At 38.7% G+C, this 26,213-nt stretch overlaps 1 protein-coding gene and 1 long non-coding RNA gene across 10 annotated transcripts in view; both read right to left on the bottom strand.

Annotated features, from left to right (window-relative positions):
* Positions 1–2,454: 2,454 nt before the first annotated feature.
* Positions 2,455–4,327, bottom strand: LOC148153781 (uncharacterized). The gene is made up of 2 exons (XR_015766365.1): positions 2,812–4,327; positions 2,455–2,645 (listed from the first exon to the last, which is right to left on the bottom strand). It is a non-coding gene; the product is annotated as an uncharacterized LOC148153781 (long non-coding RNA).
* Positions 4,328–4,954: 627 nt separating this feature from the next.
* LOC106909428 (uncharacterized) overlaps positions 4,955–26,213 on the bottom strand; it is a 34,975-nt gene continuing 13,716 nt past the window's right edge. For 2 of the 9 annotated variants that reach the window (XM_088016479.1, XM_088016480.1), the window contains 15 exons: positions 23,259–23,370; positions 22,867–22,928; positions 22,083–22,212; positions 21,593–21,736; positions 13,300–13,418; positions 13,029–13,202; positions 12,799–12,950; positions 12,583–12,719; positions 12,355–12,429; positions 10,042–10,166; positions 9,196–9,288; positions 9,052–9,114; positions 8,908–8,974; positions 7,301–7,473; positions 4,955–5,635 (listed from right to left, as the gene is read on the bottom strand). In XM_088016479.1, the coding sequence (XP_087872605.1) occupies positions 5,555–5,635; positions 7,301–7,473; positions 8,908–8,974; positions 9,052–9,114; positions 9,196–9,288; positions 10,042–10,166; positions 12,355–12,429; positions 12,583–12,719; positions 12,799–12,950; positions 13,029–13,202; positions 13,300–13,418; positions 21,593–21,736; positions 22,083–22,212; positions 22,867–22,928; positions 23,259–23,370 (1,707 nt within the window). In that variant the 3' untranslated portion in view covers positions 4,955–5,554. The remainder of the gene's footprint in view (positions 5,636–7,300; positions 7,474–8,907; positions 8,975–9,051; positions 9,115–9,195; positions 9,289–10,041; positions 10,167–12,354; positions 12,430–12,582; positions 12,720–12,798; positions 12,951–13,028; positions 13,203–13,299; positions 13,419–21,592; positions 21,737–22,082; positions 22,213–22,866; positions 22,929–23,258; positions 23,371–26,213) is intronic. The other 7 variants (XM_088016487.1, XM_088016486.1, XM_088016485.1 and 4 more) reach the window with 7 other exon arrangements.

The following is a 26,213-nucleotide window of genomic DNA, read 5'->3' on the forward strand; positions in this document are numbered from 1 at the left end:
CAGTTTCGCCATGATTAACTATTGCAAGAACAGCTGTAATTTATGAGCATTTCTGGACACCTTCAAAGAGCTGCTTCCAGGAAATGAAGACAAGAAGAAGATCTCCTATTTTCAGAGCATTACAGGAAGACTATTACGAAGGAGATGGCTGACATAAAGCAAAAAATGTTACTGTTGAAAGAACCTATTTTCTTAAGTTAAAGAATAAGTAATTCTGTTTTAGTTTTTCAATCAGCATTTCAGAGTAACAACATACTGACCAGACGTTAAACCCTCTGTTATCTTAGAACAAGTTGTCTTTTGTTTTATTCCAATGTACAAAGGGTTTGTTCTACAGTTATGATGGTAGTTATAAGTAGTTCAGTGTGTTTCACTTCATTTGAGGTAAGACTTAATATCAATAACCTTAATATCAATAACTCTGTTAGCATTGCATTTGACACTGTAATACTAAATTACATCTTTATAATTGTTGCTACTAGTTTCAATTTTCTTGAGGTAAAAGTTAATATTAATGACACTGTAATGACACTTAATGACTTTGTCATAACTGTTGTAACTTGTTTCACTTTACGTGAGGTAATAGTTAATAGTAATGACACTTAATGACTTTGTCATAACTGATGTTACTTGTTTCACTTTACTTGAGGTAATAGTTAATATTAAGGACACTGTAATGACACTTAATGACTTTGTCATAACTGCTGTAACTCTAACTTGTTTCACTTTACTTGAGGTAATAGTTAATAGTAATGACATTGTACTGACACTTAATGACGTCTTCATAACTGTTACTTGTTTCACTTTACTTCAGGTAACAGTTAATATTAATGACACTGTAATAACACTTAATGACATATTCATAACTGGTGCTACTTGTTCCACTTTAGTTGATGTAAAAGAAATTGTTAATGAGTCTGTTATTAAGTCATTTGACCGTGTAATAAAGCTTAGTGAAATCTTTATTGCTTGTCCTACTTGTTTTGCTTTATTTCAGGGAGTGGAAATATTAATCATTGTTTTGTTAAAGCTTTTGCTAGTGTACTAATTAAATCATTATGACTACTATTATGACAAATTTATGTTAGATCATGATTTCTTGGTTAATGACAAGTTGTCATAACACAGACAATTTTGTCTAGGTTAATGACAAGTTGTCATAACGAAGACATTTTTGGCGAGGTTAATGACAAGTTGTCATAACGAAGACATTTTGTCTAGAATAATGTCAAGCTGTCATAACGAAGACATTTTGAATAATGTCAACTTTGTATTAAAAGTGTCATTATTTACCGAATGATGCTTTATGACAAAAGTCATAACTATTCATGAAGACTTATTGATGTTCATGACAGGTGTTATGTCATGTTTATGACAGTGTCATGTCAGTCTTATTCAACCCCCTTCAAATAAAGTGTTACCGATATTTCTTTGATAAAACATGACTGTGGGCAGTTTTGCACATTCATTTCATAATCTGAACCTTTAAATGGTTTTTTTGTTTGGTTTCTGATTTTGTCTGGTCCTATGAATATACCAACACTTACAACAAGCAAGGTTATTTTTGAAGGTTGAAATGTACAAGGTGTTACTGACTTTAAGAATTTCTTTAGCTATTATTAAGAGGAGAAGTTAAATAACAAATGTTACTGATATGTTGATTGGCTTAGTATGAAAGAAAAAAAAAACCTTGATCTTCAGCTTCAAGAAGCCTTTCAATAAAAAAAAGAGAACATTATGTTTACTAATCAGATGATGCAGAATCTTAAAAGAATCTTCCTTGTTCTCCTCATCACCTGTGGATGCTGGTTCCCTGCCTGAGCTCCTTGGCTGTTCAGTGCATCACTTCCAACATAGAGAAGGGCAGCGGTACCAATAGAACCCCACCTGCCTATCAGATGGTTTCCCAGAACCTAAAGACGACCGTTGAACTCCGGCTTTCTAGAGTATAAGGGCAGTAGTAGTATCTACTATAAAAAAAGATAATATTTTTCCTTTACTTTAATGTTCTTTATATAATCCATTGATTTCGCTTTTTGTGTTTTTTCTGTTGCAGAATGAAGTCCAATCCTTTCTGGGTGTGCCGGGATGTGAGACTGTGGGCGCCTTCCACGATTGGTGGACCAATTTACAGCTGAAACGCCACACTGAAGCCTCGTGGGCCTGTCGGGGTTTCCTATCGAGCTGCGGCGGCTCTACATCTGGACACGCGCAGAAACTGATTTGACGTAGACAGGTCTCGCTATAGAGAGACTGATATGATTAGATCTTATTACTATTATTGCATTTTACTTAGAAAGCAGTTTTACTTGTTTCCTCATCATAGTTCATTCATATCAGTATATTTTGACTGTGCTGCCCTTGATCCAGATTTATTGCATTGGTTTGCTGTTTTATGAATGTGTTCATTGTTCTGTGCCTTTCAATACTCAGACTTCTAAGCTTTTCTTACCATTTCATTTTGTTTAACATTGCATCCTTTCTGTAGTTCATTAACTTTTAAATATTACATAGAAATTTCAATAAGTTTGGTTTATTATCTTACTAACAAATTGTTTTACGCATTACTTATTATTGCTTCATTGACTTTAAAGGATAGTACCTTAACATTTCTAAGTTTACTTTAAGTTTTAAGTAATATCTACCTTTTATTAATTTTACATTTTCTTAAATTTCATTCATGTTTGGTTTCTTAACTTTTGAAACATATTAATCTAACATTAATATTAATACAGCTAACAATGTGTTGACTTTTTGCATATTACCTAACATTTTATGGATTTCACAGTTTATTAACATTTATTCATTTACATTTTATTCATTTTAAAATATTAACCTAACACTTTATTCATTTTTGCATTTTATTAAGTTTGAACTATCATCCTAACATTCGATTCAATTTACATTTTTGGTTAACTAACAACTTAGTGAATATAATTTTAATACTTTTTTACTTTAAAGATGAAAATGATATCCTCCTAACACTTCACCCATTTTATATTTTCATACAATTTAACATTTATTCTTTTTAACTTGGATTACAAAAAACATATATATATAAAAACTAACACAAAATATCAGACTTTATTCTTTTATACTTTATTATCCTTCTATGGCATGGTGTTGACCTGAGGTAAAAAAAAAAAAAGGCAGTGACAAATAACACAAAACATAACAGTCATACATATATGATTCAAAAGTAATCCCAGAAACTGACGCTCTCACGAAACTGAAGGACATTTTTATCTTTAGAAAAAGAAAAATTATTAACACGACAGAGTCATGCCATGGAGGGTTGACTTATATTTCTCCAAATTTAACACTCTAACGTCCTCTTAATCTTCTTTCCTTACGTGTTCTTCATTAGATTGTAAGAGGGACATTGTGGTTTCGATCCACCGCCTAAGAGGCATAGGGGTGCCCTGTCCGTTTTTACACCCAAAATTGAAATGAAATGAAATGAGATGAAATGACATAAATGAAAGACAACATCAATGACTGAAATGATGCTAGGTATGTCAACATCTGTAATAGCCTCGGGGGATGTTTTCCAGAAGGGACAGTGTCTACTCTAGGGTTTGTCTTCTCCTTTTTGGGCTCTTTTAAAGCCCAACAGGGGGAATGTTGAGACGCTTTACCAGGTCGAGAAAGAGTCACACGCTGTTAGACAAAGGGCCCATAGTAAAGAGTTACATTTTTGATTCTGTTAGACACCAAGGTCCATTTCTCACGAAAAAGAAACATTTTCTGAGGCCACAGAGGCATGGTGTGATTTCAGGGAGTGTCTTCAGTCCATATAATCAGCTACCCTCCTCCTTCACCTCAAACGCTGCAGACTTTTTTAGAAACTCTTCTCGGATGTAATGGTAAAGCGTCTCCTTTCAGCGCTGAAAGTTAATAAAATACGTAAAGTCTGAATGCTTTTCTTGGCTGATTTTATGCTCCGTGTGTCAATACAAATTATGATTCATCAATTAGGATTACCATTCCCAAGAGCTTCATTCTTACTGATCTCTTGAAACATAAGATTTAACCTTGATTCAAGTTTGAAACAGTCAGATATACTGCTTCTCAGCATTTTGGAGCTGTCCAACATCTAATAAGACAGAAAATTGAATGTAGAGCTGTGAATTCACACATAAACTATTTTTTTTACTTCTTTCGCTGAGATAAAGCGTTTTTGGCTTCTCACCTTCTGCTCTCTAATGAAACATAATATCTAGTCATGGTTCCAAGTTCAAACTGCCAGATCTGTTGCTTCTCAGCATTTCGGAGCTGTCCAACAAGTAACAAGGCTGAAAATTGAGTGTAGAGCTGTGAATTCACAGAGTCCATTTTTCACTTCTGTCGCTGATAAAGCGTTTTTGGCTTCTTGCTTGCTGATCCCTTGAAAACGTAAGATTTAGACCTGATTCCAGTTTAAAACAGCCAGTTATACTGCTCCTCAGCATTTCGGAGCTGTCAAACATCTAATACAGCTGAAAATTGAATGTAGAGCTGCAAATTCACAGATAGTTCATTTGTCACTTCTTTCTCTGAGAAAAAGCGTTTTTGAAAAATGGACCATCTGTGAATTTGCACCCCGACAGAATTTTCAGCCTTGTCAGATGTTGGACAACTCAGATATGCTGAGAAGCAGTAGATCTGGCTGTTTTAAACTGGAATCAGGTCTAAATCTTATGTTTCAAGTGAACAGTAAGGAAGAGTCCAAAAACGCTTTATCTCAGCGAAAGAAGTGAAGAATGGACTGTGATTTCGCAGCTCTACATTTAATTTTCAGCCTTTTTAGTTGTTGGATAACTCCGAAATGCTGAGCAGAAATAGATCTGGCTGTCTTAAAGTAATTTTTTCCACGACACCCTCTGGTTTAGCTTAATGTTAAAGTCGAGTTGTTTTTAAAATGTCTCAAATTAAGAACTTTATCTACTGTCCCACACACTGACACCAGCCAACATTTAAGGAGATAAAAATTTTATTACAAAAAGTATTAACTGAAACATGGTCAACCTGCTGTCACCTTTCTTTACATCAACAAAATAAAACCTAGGATGTGTCTGAGAATTTTACTTAAAAAAAATCCATTCTGCACTAACAAAAGTTTTTTTCATGTAAAATGAGAATCAACCTGTAGTTAGTCAGAGGATTTAGCTGATCATATCACATCAATATTTTACTCCAAGAGATTTTAAATGGTGTCAGAACCTTAAGCCATATTTATTTTTGACTCATGAAAACAGAGGAAGCATTGGGTCCTACTGGATTTAAGATGATCTTTTGGTGACTAAACAATCACATCATCACCCTGATTAATGTTTTTACCCTTCTGACTCACCTTCAGTCTGGATTGTCTCCTGGCATTTGATCCAGCTGTTTTCAATGAACAAAGTCTCATTACAGTGTTTCTGATGTAATCACAAATGCCAGAATGAAGAACCTTTAATGACATCTGTCTTCTCGGGTATTCTTACTATAACTGGTTCTGAGCATAGCTGCATCACCATCAATTTTCATATCAAACATAAAAAGTCCAAGAATCAGAACCTGGCAGCACAGGTCACTTTCTACGGTTGGAGCGCAGATGTCTTCTGATGATCAGGTGATCGCTCTCTTTGTCTTCCTCATTTCCACCTGGCATCTGACCAAATACAAACTGACATTAGACCATGGCTCTCATTTGTAAAGCTGGCATGCACACGAAACAGGGCCAGGAACTTATATCACCTTCCACACAAAGGTTGTGATCTATAATACATGTGTCATGCATAACTTGACTGGGGAAAAGATGTGAGATGGGAAACTGAAGCCACACTTCTCAGACATTTGATTTCACTCAGTCTAAAACTACTGATTCATTCATCACACTCACCAGTGGAAACATAAATAACACTGCTGTTGTTTATGAAGTACATATAAGTGTGAGCATTCATCACACTCATCAATAAGAGTGACATTGCTGGAAGACATTCCAAATGGGAAAATCAGGAAGAAAATTCAAACATTTTCAGGCACTCTAGTTCTGCCAACTAGAGAGCCATAGATCTTTATGTGATTCATAAATAGAAATTGCTTGTTGGTGTGAATACGCAGTTTTATAAATCTGAGTTTATATTGGTCGTACCTACATACACTTTTGTCATTGAATCCCACACAATCCTTGATAAATGGGACCCCTAAACACTACAAAAAAAAAAAACCCTCCATAGCAAGTGTTGTAAGATGAATGCCATTCAACTATGAACTAAGATTAGGACAAACTTCAACCTCTACAGAAAAGAGTTGCAACATTTTTCCTCAAAAGGTGAAAGCATGGTGACTGAAGTGTTTTCAGTGTGTACCCAAGTTCATCTGTCTGTCTGTGGAGCCCTGTTTCTGTATACCACTCCTCCAACGTTAAACCTCATCATAGTCTGCTCCATTTTTAAAGGTAATGAAGGTGCCCACCCCAAACTATACCTGGTTTATTTTCCTGTTACAGAACCTGCTGTGCACAGGGAGTGGGAGTTTTCAGATACAGCATACATACACACCAAAGTTGCAGCAACTTAATCACTTCGGTAACACTTTATTTGAGGGGTGTGCATAAGACTGACATGACACTGTCATAAACATGAAATAACACCTGTCATGAACATGAAGAAGTCTTTATCAATGTTTATGACAGTTGTCATGAAGTGTCATTTGGTAAAAAATGACACTTAATGCAAAGTTGCATTAAAAGTGCCAACTTTGCATGATTTTGTAAATAATGACAATTTAATGCAAAGTTGACACTTTTAATGGACTTTCAATGCAACTTTTAGAGCAACTTTGCATTAAAAGTGTCATTTACCGAATGACACTTGTTTATGACAACTGTCAAACATTCATAAAGACTTCTTCATGTTCACAATAGGTGTTATGTCATGTTTATGACAGTGTCATGTCAGCCTTATGCACACCCCTTCAAATAAAGTTACTGCCACTTCCAAGTCTCACAGTTGTAGAGTTCAGTACAGCTGAAATAGCACCAATTTTGATCAGACACAGCAAAATAGTTTTCTTGACAAAGAAAGGAGTAGAAGGTTAAACAAATGGAAATAACCTTCGAAACGACAGGCTGCCAATGAGATTTATTATAACTGACCCATACCATCAAGATCTTTTTATTAAAAACTGTTTCATGAAAATATTTGTAAATGAATGTAAACTATTAAGACTGATATCAGCTCAGGTGCTTAACTATAAACAGGAAATAGTTCAATTTTAATGGTTTGAACTGAATTATTCCTTGATAGGAGTCAACACTGCCAAAATGACTCACGGTGTGTGGAGAGTCCAGCAGCGGAGATGAGACATCCAGCTTAAACAGCTTCTTTCGTCCTCGCCGGGGTCTGGTTGCCGTAGTGACGGCCTCCATGAACGAGGCAGGATCACCTCCAGGGACAGGAAACTGGTGTTCATGTCCAAGAATCACTACTTCACCTGAAATCAGTTCTGAGCAAATTTTGCTCATTAAAGATTGATGGTTCCAGCATCACACCCATCAACTCCATCAAACATAATCAGGAAACGGTTATTGCAAATGTTCAAAAATACTTCAGACATCTGAGACCATCAATCTGGACCCGAGTAGCAGACTGAGGTCAGGCCAGCATGTGGATCCAGAGTCTGAAGCACCCAAATACAAACCTTCAGAACACATGGTTCCACCCAAAAGGTCAAAGAATCAGATGAAACAGATGATGGTAAAGCTGACCTTTAACCTAAAGCCTTTTGCTGTACAAACCAAAGAGAACTAGCAGTTAAGATCTTCTGAGAGTAGTCAGGTTAAAATTGACATAAGGCCACCTGCCGCTCAGTCCAGTGGATTGTCAGTAACTGACCAATCAGCAGTTTGGTCAGCAATTTGTCCCATAGTAAACACCCCTTACCATTACATTACATTACAAATATGCTGCAGTCTTAGAGGTGAGGTTAAAATAATCAGAAAAAATAATTACAATTGTCAGTGAGAAACATCTACTTAAAACACGCTTTACTAGAGCATTTAGAGCACAGAATAAAGTTTAAGTTTATTCTATTAACAAAACTCTTAGTCTGGGAAAATGTCAAAGATAGACAAATGCCGACCTCATGATCATCTGAATACAACAGCGATCAACGGTATAACGATAACATGTTAGTCTGTATGAAGGTTTTTGTCATCATTACATCGTATGCTTAGTGGTTAAATCAAAAATTAATGCATCAAGCAGAGACCAAAACAATAAATATGAGCTGTGGCTACAAATCTGTGTTCATTAAAGTTTGTAAAGCAGCAACTTTTCAGGCATGTGGTAAAAATATTCATACACAGTTTGACATAACGTGATCAGGTTGCGTTCAGATACATACCTGCTGTTTGTAAGTGCAAAATCGCTAGAAACAATATGCCGAGAAGAACAACGACAGAAAACATGGCTGGTCAAATACTTGGAAGATGAAAAAAAAAAAAGAAAAAGAAGAAATAGCCAATGGGATATTGAAGATAAAAACATAAAAAAACATCCCACCCCATCTCAAAGCTCTTTTATAGGTTGGTATGAAACAGAATCATTTTTTTTTTTTTTTGCAGAACAATTTAGCTCTCCTCAGACCCTCAGGCTTCAATGTCTGTTTCTCCGTGGATTCCCAAAAATAACCTCAGTGACCTGATTTATGTTTTAAGTCATGACTGTATTTTATTTCTTAACTTCTTTGCCTTGATGTTGGCGAATGAGGCAAAAATGGCACAACAAATGTCTGAGGTAACACAGCAAGTTTCACTAACTTCATCTTATAACTATGTTTGTTTGTCATGTGAATTCATCTAGAAAACCAGAACTGAAGTGAACAAGGACAGATAATCCTGGAACTTTAAGGTATAGAAACCTTTCTATAGGAACAAACCTTTGCTGTGGAGAATGGATGGAGAGTTCTGGATCAGTTCTTCAATCTTCTGCAGCATGCCATCGTCCTGCAGCACAGAAAAAACAGATGAAAACCTGGAGAAGACAAGTGCTATGAGATCTACCTGTTAAGAGGGTCCCCTACTAGTTTGTTGCTGCAAGCTTTCTCTTTAACTCTGTTCCTCTTGTTTTCACTGAACACCAAACCCTGAGAAACAGACATGGAAGACATGACTGCAGCCTCCAACTTTAACTCTGGTACCACACATTCAAACAGACCACACCTTACCTCTACCTCACTGCTTTTCCTTTTCCTCTTCACTGTCTTGGAGAGCTTCTTCCTGTCAGCCATGGTGGACCGCAAAGAAGAAGCACAGACATCCTGAAGAAAAAAAAATTCCTAAGTGTCTAAAGCTGCTTCACCAACACACTGTGACAGACGTGATCACAGCAGCAGGATTCCTGCAGAGTTTTATGTGAAAGACACAGCAAACATGTCAGTGTGGCAGAAGACAAACATAAACTTAATGAAATGAGCTCGCCCCATGGAGGCTCAGTTCATTATTTAACCTGTCTGTCACGAGAGGACCCAAATTTGGGTCCTCTCGTGACAGGGGTGTCAAACTCCAGTCCTCAAGGGCCTCTGTCCTGCAACTTTTAGATGTGCCTCTGCTGCACCACACCTGAAAAGAATAATTAGGTCATTAGCAAGGCTCAGGAGAACCGATCTACACAGGGAGGAGGTAATTAAGCCATTTCATTCCACTGTTTTTTACCTGTGGCACATCTAAACACTGCAGGACAGCAGAGGACTGGAGTTTGACACCCCTGCCATTGTGAATGACAACCTGAGACCAACAGGTTAAACACTTTAAAAAGCAGCAGAAGCTGAATGCTGAATGTTAAGCTTGTTTTTGATCAAGAGCAGAAAAATATCATATCTGAACAGAACAAACTGTTTTGGGAGTAAAAATAAACATCGTAAAAGTCATGGCTTTATGATCAGTCCTTTTTCCTGCTGGTTTTCAGAAAAGCCATGGCTTCTGGAATATGGTTGTTCTTTGTTGGTTAGGTTTGATGGTGTGTGCATGACCAGCAGACCTGGTTCTTCTCTGGTTAAGGTAAACAACATTACCTGAGCATCTCTGTGCAGATTCTCCCTCTGCTCCTTTCTCCTACTCCCTTGCCTCCTCCCACTCTGATTCTCCTTCTCCTCCTCTTCAACCCTCCTGTGCAGTTTCTCCTTCAGACACTGCAGCTCTTAGAGTGAAGACAGAAAGAGAAACCATTTCCTGACAGTGAATAAAACACAGAGATTAGATTTCTGTAAGTTTCATAGACAAAGGTTTTTTTTGTCATTCAATTGTACATTTAAAAAAAATTTACATATTGAAAGAAATTTTGTTGCAGGGCTCCAATAATTATAAAATAAATAAGGAGTAATAAACATATCAATATAAAAATATACAATAAATGATTAAATTAATTGCAGTTTAGTAGTCTTATGCCATGAAGATGTTGTGAAATATGGTTATTCTGCTTTTGAAGCTGCTGAACCTTTTCCCAGAAGGCAGCAGGGAGAACAAACCATGCTGAGGGTAGACAGTGTCTTAAAATTGTCCGAGCCCTGTACAGGCAGCTTCCTTCAAGGATGGAAGGAACCTCAGCCCTGATGATTCTCTCAGCTGTCCTTACCACTTTCTCTACATGTCGCCAGTCAGCGGTGTTGCATGTGCCAAACCATACAGAGATGCTGTGGTCAGTATACTCTCCATTGTCCCTCTGTAGAAAGTGGTGAGGATGGGAGGGGGGAGGTTTGCTCTTCTCATCCAACATAAAAAGTGCAGATGATGTTGAGCTTTCTTCACCAGACCAGAGGTTTGGAGGGATCAGGTCAAAGTGTCAGTATCCAAAGGAATCTAATATTCCTGACCTGCTCCACTCCTCATCATTGATGAGGAGGGGTGTGTGACTTGGCAGATTTTTCCTGAAATCAACAACAATTTCTTTTGTTTTGTTGACATTCAGGATTAGATGGGTTGCATCACACCAGTCCACCAGATGTTTCACCTCCCCTCTGTAGACCACTTTTTTGTTGTCCTTGATGAGACCCACCACTGTAGTATTGTCTGCATACTTAATGATGGGGTTCGTACTGAACCTGGCTTGGCAGGTTCAGAAGAGAGGTGGGCTCAGTACATAGCCTGGGGAGAGAAAGTGCTGAGGGAGATGACCCTTGAAGCATTTTTACCAACCCTTTCTGAAAGGGTTGGTAAAAAAAAAAAAAAAAAAAAAAAAAAAATCACATTTTTACCAAACCTTCAGTGGATTCAGTTTAACAAGGCATCTTCAAAACCACAAAGACTTAGATTTAAGATCTATAATTCTTAAATCTGGGCACATTTAGGACAATTTGAAGTCTAAAATGGAGCTCATTAAATCAAGACCGTCACCAACAGCCTGTGGAATTCAAACATTCTCACCTATGAGCAGCCCTTTCCTTATATGGTCCTTGCTGTTTGGTGTAGCAGCTCAGTAACTTTCTGATCAACAACAGATCCAAGGCAGTGCTCCAACGGTTTTAGGTGAAGCTGACACATAAATCTGCATTATTAATGGTTCAGAACTTAATAAAACCATTTGATCTGGAAAGTTAAACTATCCGGAAAAAATAAGCCACCCTCTGATAACCCGCAGAGTGAGGTTTGAATTTTGATTATTAAACTGAAAGTAATGTGGTCAGAAAGCTGAAGCTTTATTGCCACTTATTCACAATTTTACTCAATATACTGTAAATCACCATGTTGGTGACTGAAGAGATGGTTGTCATGGGAAACTAGAGTTTGGGTTTATGAGCAGCAAAAGCATCTGGTACCCTGAAAGCAAAACACAATATTCTTTGTTTAATTGTTATTGTTTTTTTTAACTTTGGAAAAAAAAAAAAAAAAAAAACAATGTCAGTGTTTACTATTGCATTACCAAGCACTTTTATAATTAGTCAAAGCTCTTTAAACTAGTGCCAAGTTCATTCAATCACAAATATATATGCACTAATAAGCACACCAGTAGGCAACTTGAGGTTTGTGCTTTGGCCAAGAGCACACTGGCATGTATCAAAAGGAAAGAGGAATCCAACCCACAACTTTCTGACTGAATAAGTTTGATTTTATTGCACCAGTCAAAAATATCTGACTGGACTAAATTTATTCATCAACATCTGAGAGCAGCTGTAACATAGTAGGAAAAGTAGTTTTGCAATCTGAAAGTTGTTGGTTCGACTACCCCTGAGCAAGGCAATTTATGGATCTGGGATTGAATGGGGGCATTTTAACATCTTCACATCTGGAGGAAATATGTTAGCCAGTGACAGAAACAATTGAAGTTGAAGTATGGATTTTGGGGGCGGAGCTTGATGAGGGTCATTTGACGGTGAAGCTGTGTGTGTTACCTCGCCTCAGAGTCTCTGCTTGCTGTCGGCTGTCCTCCAGTAGTTGCTCCTTCTCCAGCATGACTCGCTGCAGTCCTAAAGCAGAGGACAGGTATCGGCCAATCAGAGCGCTCCTATCACTCGGGTCGGTTCTAATCCGAACTCAGTGTTTCTGTCTGAGTATCCAGGTATCAGGTATCATTCAGAGTGTAACCATCAACACATCCATGTCTCTCCACCTTCCCCTACCTGCCACCTCATCCTCCAGTCTGTACTGCAGAGCTCCACCCTCTGACTCTAGTTCTGCCCTTAGATTCTGCAGTTGCTGGCTCAATTCTGTTCTCTGATTTTCCAACTCCTGCCTGAGCTCCACACAGCTGCTGTTGCTGAAAGAGCAGAGGTCACAGAAGGTCAAACAGAGGTCAGAAGGTTGCCATGCAGCTGGCTGGAGGCTGTGCTGATCACCTGAGAGCCAGCTGCTCTTCCAGTTGCCTCTTCTCTCGCTGCAGCTCTTCCATCTGTTGGGAGATGTGAGCAGACCTCTGCTCCGCTGCTTCACTCTTCTTCTTCAGCTCCTCCATGGCAACCACATTGATGCTGCTGCTCTGTTCCTCCTGCTGTTGAATCAATCGGTGGGTCATCAGGAGGTTTTTAACATGAACAACATGAGCCACTCATAAAATAAGAGGAATAACCTTGACTTCCTGTCTCAGACACGCCACTTCTTCTGTGAGACTCTTAATTGAGGAAAAACTCTCCTCTAATTGGTTCTCCAGGTACTGAGTGCGCAACTTAGTAAAGTCTAGCTGCTTTGACTGGCTGTTGCACGTGTCAGTCTGCTGTTTGAGCTGCATCTGCAGGGCAGTTACCTGGGGAACCAGCATGATCATCAACAGCTGCAACAAAAACCAACCAGAGAAGGAGGAAGACAAAGAGGAAGAGAAAGTGGAGGATAAGGAGCAGCACCTCAGTCTGCAGCTGGAAGATGCCGTTCACAAGAGCTTTGTTCTCCTTCTGTAGCCTGGCTGTTTCCTTCTTCTCCACCTCCAGAGACGAAAGCACAGAGTTCAGACACTCATCCAGATCTTTAGGAAGAGAGAGAGGAGACCATGGAGTAGTTAAATCAAAGTTGGTTCAGGCACGGTAGCCTTACCATCTCTCCCTGCTCCGCTGGGTCCCTATTCCACTTTTCTCCACTGAGAAACAGTATGACATTTGAGGAGGATTTTAAATTCAAGTGAGTGTTTAGCCAATGAACAGACATGCTATGTCTTATAATTATGACTCGTTTGGAATAGCACTTCCCACTTCATACTGGAGGATGAAGAGAGCATCCTCCACTATATCCTCCACAGGTCTCTGTGAAGGGTATAGTGGCCACATGCGCCAATAAGCTGATAATCTTATTGGATTATTGAAGCTTCATAGCGTCAAAATGGTACATTACAAACGTCACAAACAAACATTAGCGATTTGGTAAAATTTCAAACTTCAACAGAGTCCACACCTCCAGGAAGCAATGGTTTGTCAATAACAGAGTCCAGACCCTCTGGAGGAAGCAAAGAGTGGAACAAGAGGCTGGTTTAACCAAACTAAGGTTTCTGAACCTCATTGTCATGTTTTAGATGCATTTCTGCTGTGTGTTACGTACCACTACTGTCACCCTTGCTCATTCTTCTTTTGACTGGTTGCGGGAGAGTAGGGCCTTAACAATAGGTAAGTATTGATGTAAAGAAAAGGAAAAGAGAAGAGAAACAAAAAAACGGGCACCTGACGGAACACACAGTGTGGTGGGGGCTTACCTTAGATATCTGATCCGCTATCCTCAACCAACTACCATCCATTGAGAAGGGCAAGCCCGCGGGATCCTTCATCCATCAAACGCTCTGTTCAATAGTTTTAATTTCTTAATATATACTGTGTAGTTTTTCTCCAGGGTTTTCCCCCAGTGTATTATAGGCCTGGCGGCCCGACATGCTTTACAAGCGCCACCGTCAGGCTAAGTCTTTCTTGTTTATGTTTTTAGGAAAATATGTATATTAAAAAAATAAATAAATAATTGCTTTTGGTAACACTTTATTTGAAGGGGGTTGAATAAGACTGACATGACACTGTCATAAACACCTGTCATGAACATCAATAAGCCTTCATGAATATTTATAACTGTTGTCATAAAGCGTCATTCGGTAAATTATGACACTTTTAATACAAAGTTGACATTATTCAAAATGTCTTTGTTATGACAACTTGACATTAACCAAGAAATCATTACTGTTATAAATTTGTTATAAAAGTATTACTGATTGCACTTTAAAAATTAGGTATCTTTATGTTATTAAAGATAAAGTTTAAACAGTAATGATTTCTTATTCATGTTCATGACAGGTGTTATGTCATGTTTATGAAAGTGTCATGACAGTCTTATTCAACCCCCTTCAAATAAAGTGTTACCTTGCTTGTTTTTTAAGCCGGATTCCAAGAGTCTCTGTTGCTCTGAGCATTTCACTGGCGGAGTAGATTTATTCCTAAAAGATACGTTTATAGAAGATAGGTTTATAGTTTATGCATTTAAAGCCAGACCAATCACACTGCTGGTGCCTCTGCGAGCGGGCTGCAGCAGCTGGATGTCTCAAGTTAACCTCAGTGCAGATCGCACACGCCTCCTTTTACTCAAACTGGACGCAGGCTGACCTATATGGATATTTACATCAACCCCCTGTAAGGAATTATGATTCTTTCCAGAGTTTTGGATGAAGGTAGGAGTTTAAACCCCACCGCAATAGTTCTGGTTGAAGCTCTACATCAAGGGTGTCAAACTCAATTTCACCAAGGGCCACTTCAGCATATTGGCCACCCTCAACGGGCCACATTGACGGTACAAATCAGGAGTGCCCAGGTGCAGTCCTTCAGACTGAAACTTTTAGATGCATGCCTGCTAAAACACACCGCAGACAAAAGGTTGACTTCCCTTATTAGCAGCAACTCAGTTCTGTAGAGCTTTATAATGAGTCAATAATCCAGGTGTGTTAGAGAAGGAATGCATCTAAAGTTGCAGATGGTAGCTCTGGAAAACTAGACTTGGGCACCCCTAGCATAAATGTATGAAATACAATGTTAAAAATAAGTTAAACAACACTTCATATTGTTAAATAACGCTTTGGAGCTTCTGGTTAGGAAGCGCATTCAAAACCTTTGGTTGAAATGGCACATTATATTCAAGTCTCCATTACAGACCAGAGAAAACTAAAGAGAATGCAACATTGTGTTAAACCATTTGAGAAGCCGGCAGTTTATCTTGAGGAAATAAATGACGATGCAGAAGTTAATTAGACTGTAACATGCGCAGTCTGCTGCTCAACCACTGCGGACGCGGCTCCGCTGCTGCGAAGAATTAAAAACCGCTGGAAGTAACTCATCCAGAAGATTTAACAAATGGAGCCTTCTGGGTTCACGTTACCCAGGAGAGCGGAGTTCTGGAGGAGCTGCAGACGTAACATCTGTCCGTTTCGGAGAAGCGAAACCACGCAAAAACAAATAAAAATAATTAAATAAATAAAACACTCAGAGTTCAGTTGATCTGTTTGGATCAGACAGATCCAACTGACTGATGAATTCAAGTACACCTCGCTGCAGCAAACAGAAAGGGGCTGGGACGGACCACTGTCAGTCTCTTACCTTATTTGGAAATGGGACCATTGCATTCCGGAAGTGAAGGGGGCGCTATTTCCTATATTATCCGTGTTCTCCCGTTTAAATTTTCTTTTGAAATCTGTGATGTAGCTTCATCTGTAGGAAGGAGTTTCCCTCTCAGCATGTATTTCAACTTCTCTTTTTTATTTACTTCAGCGCAGCTCACAGCTTTTAACAAATTGCGTAGCTTTCTGTGTACTTCTAAATATGCCTCTATTGGCATGGGGGTGGTAACATAACTAATATAATTATGTCACTAAACGAGAATACCACAAAATCTTTATTATTTACTATTAATTTCTCCATTTCTGGCAACGTGAAAGATAAATTATCTTCTAAAATACCATATTTTTCTTCAGGATGTAGAGCTAATTAGGTGACATAAACAACACCTTTATACATTATAAATAACATCTATATATCTCCATCACTTATAAGAGGAAGAAATGAAATAAGACATGAAAAACAACATTATCAACAACAATAAAAATACCATATACACTGTATACATAAGAAATTTAATTGAGCAAAAGTCAATAACAAACAAATTAATTAGGTTCACAGACGAATAACCAGGATTGTTAAACAAGCAATAATCCACATTTTTGTTTTGTTGGTAGAGTCCTATATATAGGAAAAAATATGTTTAAACTATTTAGTCTTCCAAGGTGGAAAATTTTCTTTGACTCTAAAACAATAAAATAAAACTAATTAATAGAATCATATCAACAATTTGTGCATCAAGTAAACACTTAGTATGCTACAGGTAAATGTTATCATTTAATTTGGCTAAGAATAATTATTGCACTGTCAATGAATGACTTCTAATAGATGTTCTATATTTACCAGAGGAACACAATAACGCCTTCATGAGCTCAAACTGACAAAAAAAAAAAAGGATGGATGCTCTAAACAGTTTAGACAGAGTTGTTATTGGTTTCACCACTATTTACCTACTATTTTTCCAAGTATTCTTAAAAGATTGTCTGTTAGTCTGCAGCTCATGTGACCAAACCAGCCGAGGAGATGAAAAGCTAAAGCCCTCAACAGTTAAAACTCGAGATGACTTAAAACTTAAGTTAAATTTTTAAGTTTTAACATTTTAACTCATTGCTAAAATGCTAACATTACTTAACTAGTGGTAATGTTAGCTAATGTTACCTCTAACTAACTAGAGGTTTTGCACGAGTTGCACTTGTTAGGTAACCCCAAGATCACTGGGTCTTCTTAAAAGATAGAGTGACGTTTCTCAAAAATGTAGCCAGTGTTTTCAGCAAAACTGAGCTGACTGTCCAGGAATGATCCAAGGTATTTAAAATTTGCCATAGTTTCAACAGGTTGGCCAATGAGTGAAACGGCAACCACTTTCAGGTCTTGTTTATGTCATTTAATTAGCTCTACTTCCTTAAGACAATTAAAAGGTATGGTGTTTTGTGAGGGACTTTATCTTTTGCTGTTCCAGTTATGCAAGAATTAATAATAAATAATAAAGACTTTGGTATTCTGATTTAGTAATGTATTTATACTAGTTGTGCTACGACCACCACGCCACTAGAGGCAGTAGCAGGCCCGAAAAGATGCAAAAAAGGAGCAGATTTAGAAGTACACAGAAAGCAACGGAAATTGTTAAAAACTGTGAGCTGCGCTGAAGTAAATAAAAGAGAGAAGTTCAAATACATGCTGAGAGAGAAACTCCTTCCTAAAGATAAAGCTATATCACAGATTTCAAAAGAAAATTAAGACTGGAGACCGCGGATAAAATAGGAAATAGCGTCCCCTTCATTTCCGGAGTGCAATGGTCCCATTTCCAAATAAGGTATGAGACTGACAGTGGTCCGTCCCCGCCCCTTTCTGTTTGCTGCAGCGAGGTCCTTCTCAATGAATTAGCGCAGATTTTTCTGCAGATGGGAACCAGGAGGAAGTGCGTTCAGACCCCAGCGGGTGAAGTGATGCTAATTTAAGTGAAGTCGCTTAATTTAATTTATTAAAAGTTATTATGGCCTCAGTCAGTGGTTTTTGTCACTACGGAGAAAAATGTAGATGCATGTATCTGCTTAATTTGTGATGGGATCTGGATTCACAGTGAATATTAACTAAACCGCATAAAATGTGACTAAATAGCCGATGTTAATATGATTGTAATTTCACGGGTAAAAATAGTACATGACCGATTTTTTTTTTATGTTGTCAGTCAAGATAACGGATAACAAAAAAAGTCTAGCGCGACCTGCCGCCCTGACACCAACTCACACACATCTTCATTCACAGTCTTACCTGTAAATCGATTTTTCTTTTCTTGGACGTTTTGATGTTAGCTTGTCGATGTTTTATTCGCTGGGAAAATCAATAAGTAGCTTGAGGTGACTCTGCCGCTCTCTAGTGGCGAGAAGCCTTAATGTTGGCTGGTAATCAGAATGCATTATGGGAGATATAGTTTGTAGTCAATTCGTGCTCAAAACCTATTTTAAGTCAAACATGGGCCTATAAAACGCTGGGGAGGGCCACATAAAATGACATGGCGGAAACTATGGCCTTGAGTTTGACACATGTGCTCTACATGAACCACAGGAAAAACTTGTAGTCTCTTTCAGAGGTGCATTGAGGAGCAGTGAGAATGATTTATATTTGTGGACCAAGAATTTTGTGCGGCTTTTCCATCTCAACTAACGAACCAATATTAATCTTTATGCAGGTTCAGCCCGGTGAGGATCTTTCGCGCTCTCCTCAGAGTCATGCATCACACTGATTTTATATTATTTTATTATTATTATTACTAGTACTATTTTTCCAGTTACATGATGCATCAAACCATATCAAATGCTTTGTCCACTTAGTCAGCTAGAGTTAAAGCACGCGGCTGCGCGGAGATCTGAGAAACTCGTCCTATAATCACGACCAACCAAAATAGTTTCTGTGTTAAAACCTCAACAGATAAAAAATGGACCAGCTACTAAAGCCAGCTGCTTTTGATTTAATTCAATAGCAGCATTGAATTAAATCTCTCCTTTGTTGCGCATCTCTGCGCAGTGCAGCGGATTTACCTCATCATGCAGGGCCGGTAAAAGGCTGCATGAGGCCTTGAGCAGAATCTGACTTAGAGGCCCCTCTTGCTGCTAAAAACATCAGCACCTCTAACATCTTCTGTGTTAGACTTAAACTGGGAGAGGGGGAGTAGCTTAACTGGTCAATCTAAAAACAATCAGTTATCACAGTTATCATTTGTATTTGTAAACAAACAGAGCTCAAACTCAAAGATTAAACTCACAGCATCAGATTGTTGCTATAACAAAATAATCTAACTATGAATGTTGTTCTTTGAACTTTTACAAAGTAAACTTGCCAGCTCCTTTAAATCTTACATTTAAATGTTAAACAATTTAAAACATATAAATTTATGTATGCTGAAACCATTAAATCAGATGTATCGACATTGATAATCTCAATAAATAAATGTTACATATCTGTGGTCTGTGTTAAAATATGAGCATTTATGGGGCCCCAGAAGCCCTGGAGCCTTATGGAGCAGCTGACTTAATTTGGATTAAGTCAGAAGTGCAAATAATTGATATAGATTTCAATTTCAATTAGTTGTTTTTAAGACTAGTTGTGTGTGTAAATAGCATTTCACTGGCGATGTTTTCCCCTAACATATACAGGTGCTGGTCATAAAATTAGAATATTGTGATAAAGTTCATTATTTTCCATAATGTCATGATAAAAATTAAATTGTCATATATTTTAGATTCATTGCACACCAACTGAAATATTTCAGGTCTTTTATTGTTTTAATTTTGATGATTTTGGCAAACAGCTCATGAAAACCCAAAATCCCTGTCTCAAAAAATTAGAATATTATGAAAAGGTTCTCTGAACGAGCAATAAAAATAATCATCTGAATCAACAAAGTAACTCTAAACACCTGAAAAAGATTCCTGAGGCCTTTAAAAACTCCCAGCCTGGTTCGTTACTCAAAACCGCAATCATGGGTCAGATTGCTGACCTGACTGCTGTCCAGAAGGCCATCACTGACATCCTCAAGCAAGAGGGTGAGAAACGGAAAGAAATTTCTGAACGAATCGGCTGTTTGCAGAGTGTTATATCAAGGCACCTCAGTGGGAAGTCAGTAGGAAGGAAAAAGTGTGGCAGAAAACGCTACACAACGAGAAGAGGTGACCGGACCCTGAGGAAGATTGTGGAGAAGGGCCGATTCCAGACCTTGTGGGAAGCAGTGGACTGAGTCTGGAGTAGAAACATCCAGAGCCACTGTGCACAGGCGTGTGCAGGAAATGGGCTACAGGTGCCGCATTCCCCAGGTCAAAGGTCAAGCCACTTTTGAACCAGAAACAGCGGCAGAAGCGCCTGACCTGGGCTACAGAGAAGCAGCACTTTGGACCACTGTTGTTCAGTGGTCCAAAGTACTTTTTTCGGATGAAAGCAAACTTTGCATGTCATTCGGAAATCAAAGTGCCAGACTCTGGAGGAAGACTGGGGAGAAGGAAATGCCAAAATGCCAGAAGTCCAGTGTCAAGTACCCACAGTCAGTGATGGTCTGGGTGCCATGTCAGCTGCTGGTGTTGGTCCACTGGGTTTTATCAAGGGCAGGATCAATGCAGCAGCTATCAGAAGATTTTGGAGCACTTCATGCTTCCATCTGCTGAAAAGTTTTATGGAGATGAAAATTTAATTTGGTCTGGAATCGGCCCTTCTCCACAATCTTCCTCAGGGTCCGGTCACCTCTTCTCGTTGTGTAGCGTTTTCTGCCACACTTTTTCCTTCCTACTGACTTCCCACTGAGGTGCCTTGATATAACACTCTGCAAACAGCCGATTCGTTCAGAAATTTCTTTCCGTTTCTCACCCTCTTGCTTGAGGATGTCAGTGATGGCCTTCTGGACAGCAGTCAGGTCAGCAATCTGACCCATGATTGCGGTTTTGAGTAACGAACCAGGCTGGGAGTTTTTAAAGGCCTCAGGAATCTTTTTCAGGTGTTTAGAGTTACTTTGTTGATTCAGATGATTATTTTTATTGCTCGTTCAGAGAAACTTTTCATAATATTCTAATTTTTTGAGACAGGGATTTTGGGTTTTCATGAGCTGTTTGCCAAAATCATCAAAATTAAAACAATAAAAGACCTGAAATATTTCAGTTGGTGTGCAATGAATCTAAAATATATGACAATTTAATTTTTATCATGACATTATGGAAAATAATGAACTTTATCACAATATTCTAATTTTATGACCAGCACCTGTAATTACCCAGTAATATTTTTACATTTCCTGTGTAGCTGGGCCACCAGCCCAGCTAAACAGGGGCTGTGGCCCGCCCCCACATCAGTGAACCGTCAAAGGTGTCAAAACAAAAACAAAAACAAACAATCAGAAGGAAGCAAATGTGAGCATGTAACATGCGGCACACCTGATTGAAATGGGTTACCTCTGCAGAATTCTGTAGGTGACCTCCAGACTGTTAACATGTAGCCTGTCTTAGGAAAAGGAACACCTAAGACATGCAGGTCATTGTGTCCAGAGGAGTCAAGTTAAGAAACACTGGCCTAGAGGAACATTTACCAGCACCTGTCAGCTCCTGAACCTTCCTTTCCAACTCCAGGTTGTCGTTCTTCAGCTCCTCCAGCCCCCTCCTCAGTTCACTGATGGTCTCATCTTTCTTGTCGTCTTCCTCCTGCAGCCTCCAGATTTCTTCTTCCAGGGCTACTGAGAGGAGAAACCACATAAACCACTTCATGTCTGTCTCCGCACAGAAGAAAGCTATCATCTGATCTTTGGTTTTTATTATTTATTTCATATTTATTTACAAAAAAGGTAACCAAGAAGCTAAAGATTTTCTAAGATGACAACTTGAACCATCAAACATGAAGCTCATGTTTGACAAAGAGAATCTGCAGAGATAACTGCACACCATTGGGGAGAATGTCAGTTCATACAAATGATGATGTTAAACGGAGGCTTTCTAAGGTAACATATGCAGTGACTGACATGGATGAACCTCTCAGGGTTTTTCAGAGGAAACATGATCATGATCAGAGGAAAACATTCAAACCTCTCTTCTTGACTGCTCCTCCTCCCTGCCCCTCTGCGTCATCTCGTTGGCGCTTACAGCTCTCCTTCCTCTCCTCCCCTGCTCTCTGGTCCTCTCTGGTCCTCCTCCCACAGGTACAGGTGGCCGGTCTCTGAAAGACAGCAGCATTCTCTCAGACGTTAGGAAACAGAAGCATCAGAAGCATGAAGTCTGACAGAAAACAGTCTGATGGAGGAAGCAGCAGAGTGTGGCGGTCCTCAGGTCTTCCTGGAGTTTACTGATGATGTCATCTTTCTGCTCACAGATTTCTGACAGTTCTGAGAACCTTTGCTGCTGACTTTGATGAAAGCCAACACAGTTCTACCAGTTAAATAAGAACAGAGACCACTGTTTCCTTGTTAAAACTAACAGAGGGAGTAAAATCTCCTGCATGGGGTCAAACTGTAAACAGAGCAACAATATGCAGTTTAACTCTTCTCTGCACCTGGTGAACTGACCCGAAGCTTAACTCATCCTTCTATGTGTGTGAGTGTGTGTCTGAGGGGCACTATAGACTTCAGTTGTTAAGCATGATTTTAGATTTCCTTACTGACAGCTCCAGTATGTCCTGGTATGGCGTATTGACAGTTGCAGGAAGTAGAAAAAGTAAAGAGCACTTTGGGGTTATTTTGCAATCAGCTGCAGAAGTTCTACAGAGAACACTTACTTTTTAAAAACTCAGAGATGACACTGGTCAATGCTCATTTTATTTCCACATGATCTCTACTCCAGAATTCACAAAGTCAGTCTCTGTCTAAACACTAACCTTCATGGCTTCCTGCAACTGCTCATGAGACTGCAGCTTCTCTAACCGCAGCGTCTCCAACTCTGCAGGCATAAAGCAGCACAAAAAATAAAATCATGAGGAATTTATCCAAGAAAGTCTGTCATGTAAATGTAGAACTGGACTGTTTTGTCCAGTTCTAAATTAATGGATCAGTTCTCATGTCTTCTTGTTTCCTTCCAGTGTGTTATCGTGGTATAAATCAACAGTTTTCCAGTCTGTCCAACAGGTCCTGGTATTTACCCCTTTTCAGAAAAATGCAATAAGATTCCCCACAGAGTAGCTGGAATTTCTTTTAGATGTGTTTAAATCTGATGTGCACGTTTGCATGGATCTGTATTGTGTATCGGATTGTCTGTGGAGTATGTGTGTACCTGCAGCGTCTGTCTGTTCAGACAGACAATGTTGGACGCTCTGAGCATCATCTCTGATCTTCTTCAGGTCTTCAGTCATGGAGCTGATGATTCCCCCAAAATCCGCCACTTCCTGACAGAAGAGAAACTGGTCAACACCTAGGCTCCATGTACCTGCTCCACTTCAAACTAAAATCTGTTCCCCTTCCCCGACACAAACTGTGATGATACATAAGTTTAGGAATTATGTACTTATGCACTATGTAACTTTATAAGAATGTTTTTTTTACATATTTGTTAAGACTGTCACCATGTAGTTTGTGCGAGAATATTATGAGACCGATAATCCGTCAAAAAAAAAAAATAAAAACCTAGCTTCTTCACCTTCTTTCGGCACTCCCATTAATAACTGCAGTATTGCTGCAGTTTCTGATTCACAGTCAATCAGAAACAACCAATCAGAGAAGGGCTGTCAATCATGCTTGAGCACGCACTGGTCACAGCCTCCACCTCGCTCTCTCTACCTTACATAGTCAGCCTTCTATCACCTAAAGAACATTTCCAGAATTAAAGGAATAACATCCCAGCAAAATGTAGAGAAAGTCATCCATGCATTTATCTTTAGTCTGTTGCATTTATTACTGCAACAGTGATCAGAGGTCTGCCTAAAAAAAAATTAAAAAAATCAATCAGAAAGCTGCAGCTGATCCAGAATGCTGCTGCTGGCTTCCTCATTAAAACCAGGAAGACTGGCCCAGTTCTAAAGTCCTTACACTGAGAAAATAGACTTAATTGTTAGTTTATTTAATGTCATTTAAGATTTTTTTATTAAATAAAAGTAAGAATAGCTGTTGACCTGAAAATAGAGCATCATTCATTACCAAACAAAGTAATAAAAACAAAGAACAGTTCTGACTAACTGGAGCGATTCCCCGTTCAAAGGAATCCATTCGCTAGTGAAGGACACCTCTGTTAGAATTATTGTGTTATCACTCTTACATTAGTAGTTTTACATTGATCACTCTTATCTTAGTAGTCTTATATTACTATTTTGATTTACATTTAGAAGTGTTAGCTTTTTACTGTGTGTGTTAAAACTTTTGACTGCTGTGTTGAAAAGTTTTGATCCACTCACAGAATGTATCTGCAGCTTGATTATCTCTAATAACAGATTGTTCTCCTCATCCTTGGGAGAAATCGCCCTCATGAGAAAGGACTAGATGACCTGTGGTAGAGACAAAACTTGCCTTTTCTTTTTATCTCTCTCTTCTCTGACAATAAAGACAAGTTCTAACTGAAAGATTTCAGAACATCCATTGAACGACTTGGAGGAGCAGTTTGCTGAGTCTTCTCTGCTCTTTTGCAAAAGCTTGATTGAAAACTAATATGCGTTGCTGGGGTTCTTTTATGTAGGTTGAGAAATTACTTATGAACCTCAACATTCAGCAGCTACGACTCAGGTTCCTCTGTGTAGTCCTGGAGTTGTTTTCTTTTCACCAGTATCTGTACCTTTTCTTTTGAGTAACCCGTTTTAAGCCAGATTAACGTGATTATTTTTAACACAATCCTTTGGTAAGCTAACTATAGCGTGGTACTTTGACCTCACATCACGGCAAATAAACGGTAGTTTACATGCAGTACCTCGCGGACCCTAGGGGGTGCCCGCGGACCACAGTTTGAGTGGGACTTATCTAGACCAAAGACCTACATGTTTAGAACTGATTTTGAACCATAATAAATGAAGCACTGACCATCATATTTGATATATATTATTTTGATTATAGCACTCATCAACAGTGATGGCATAGTTACTTTGGAAAAAATAACTTTAATCAGATTACTGATTACTCCTTGAAAAAGTAACTTTTATAGTTACTTTCAGCAGCTGCTGACAACACTACGCCACCTGTGGAAATTACATTGAGTCTTGCAAATACTTAATTACAAGTTATTTCATAATGGTAATATCAACAATGTATCTTTACTTCTAAGGATGAACTGAAGGGGAGATTGTTTAATGGTTACAACAGTCAAAAAACAAAAAAAACCTGTAATTTTTGCATGTTTTTTATCTTCCACTGTTGACTGGAAAACTGTAAATAGGATTTTAAACTCACCTCCCCCTTTCACTCGCACGCAACACTCTAAGACAGTGTAGTGATATTCTCTGAGCGGCAGACATCTGTCGCTAGTGATAGAATTGCATTACATAAATAATCAGTAATCCGATGGTGACAGCTAATTCAACAGCACTTCTCTTTCACAGACTTTTGGACTATGTCTAACATTTTTCGTCACTTAGAAAAGAAGCTCAAAGACAGATAAGCTCTCTGGATGTGATGTTAGCAAAGCTAGCTGTACAGAGACACATATGTTGCATTTGTGATGGAAAAAAAAAGCTGTCAGTGACTACGCTGAATTATTGTGCGGAGGTGTTGACTGATGTGTCGGATGTATGGGACAACGCTGACCAAAGTCTGCAATATAGTAATGAGACATTCACAAACGATCCGATTCCTCTGGACGGCTCTTTACTAAGAAGATAGGACTGGAGCCTCACTGAGAGCCGTTCTTTGTCCCTGTAATGCTCTGCGTAGTGTTGCAGTACTTGAGACCGGTCTTGGTCTCGAGACCACTTTTTGGCTGCGTTCACACTGCAGCCTGAAGTGACCCAATTTTGATTTTTTTTTTTTTTTTTTTGTAAAATAGGATTTTTTTTTTGGCCGGTGCCGTTCACACTGCCAAACATATGCGACCTGGTAGAAAGTTCAACTGGTGAACGTTCTACCAGTTGAACTAGAACTTTTTCATCAATATTAAGAAACCACCGACTCAAAACAAGCTTCCATATATTGCTGAAAAGCTATTTTTGTTTTATTTCATGTGTAATAAGATACCTACACCAAAAATACTTTGGAACATTTTGTGTTTTTTTTTCAGGGTTTCACATATGTTTGACAGTGTTGTTCTGCACAT

The sequence above is a fragment of the Poecilia mexicana genome, unplaced genomic scaffold (assembly GCF_051168715.1).
Source record: "Poecilia mexicana isolate PSO_F unplaced genomic scaffold, ASM5116871v1 scaffold_19, whole genome shotgun sequence".
NCBI classification, from domain to species: Eukaryota; Metazoa; Chordata; class Actinopteri; order Cyprinodontiformes; family Poeciliidae; genus Poecilia; species Poecilia mexicana.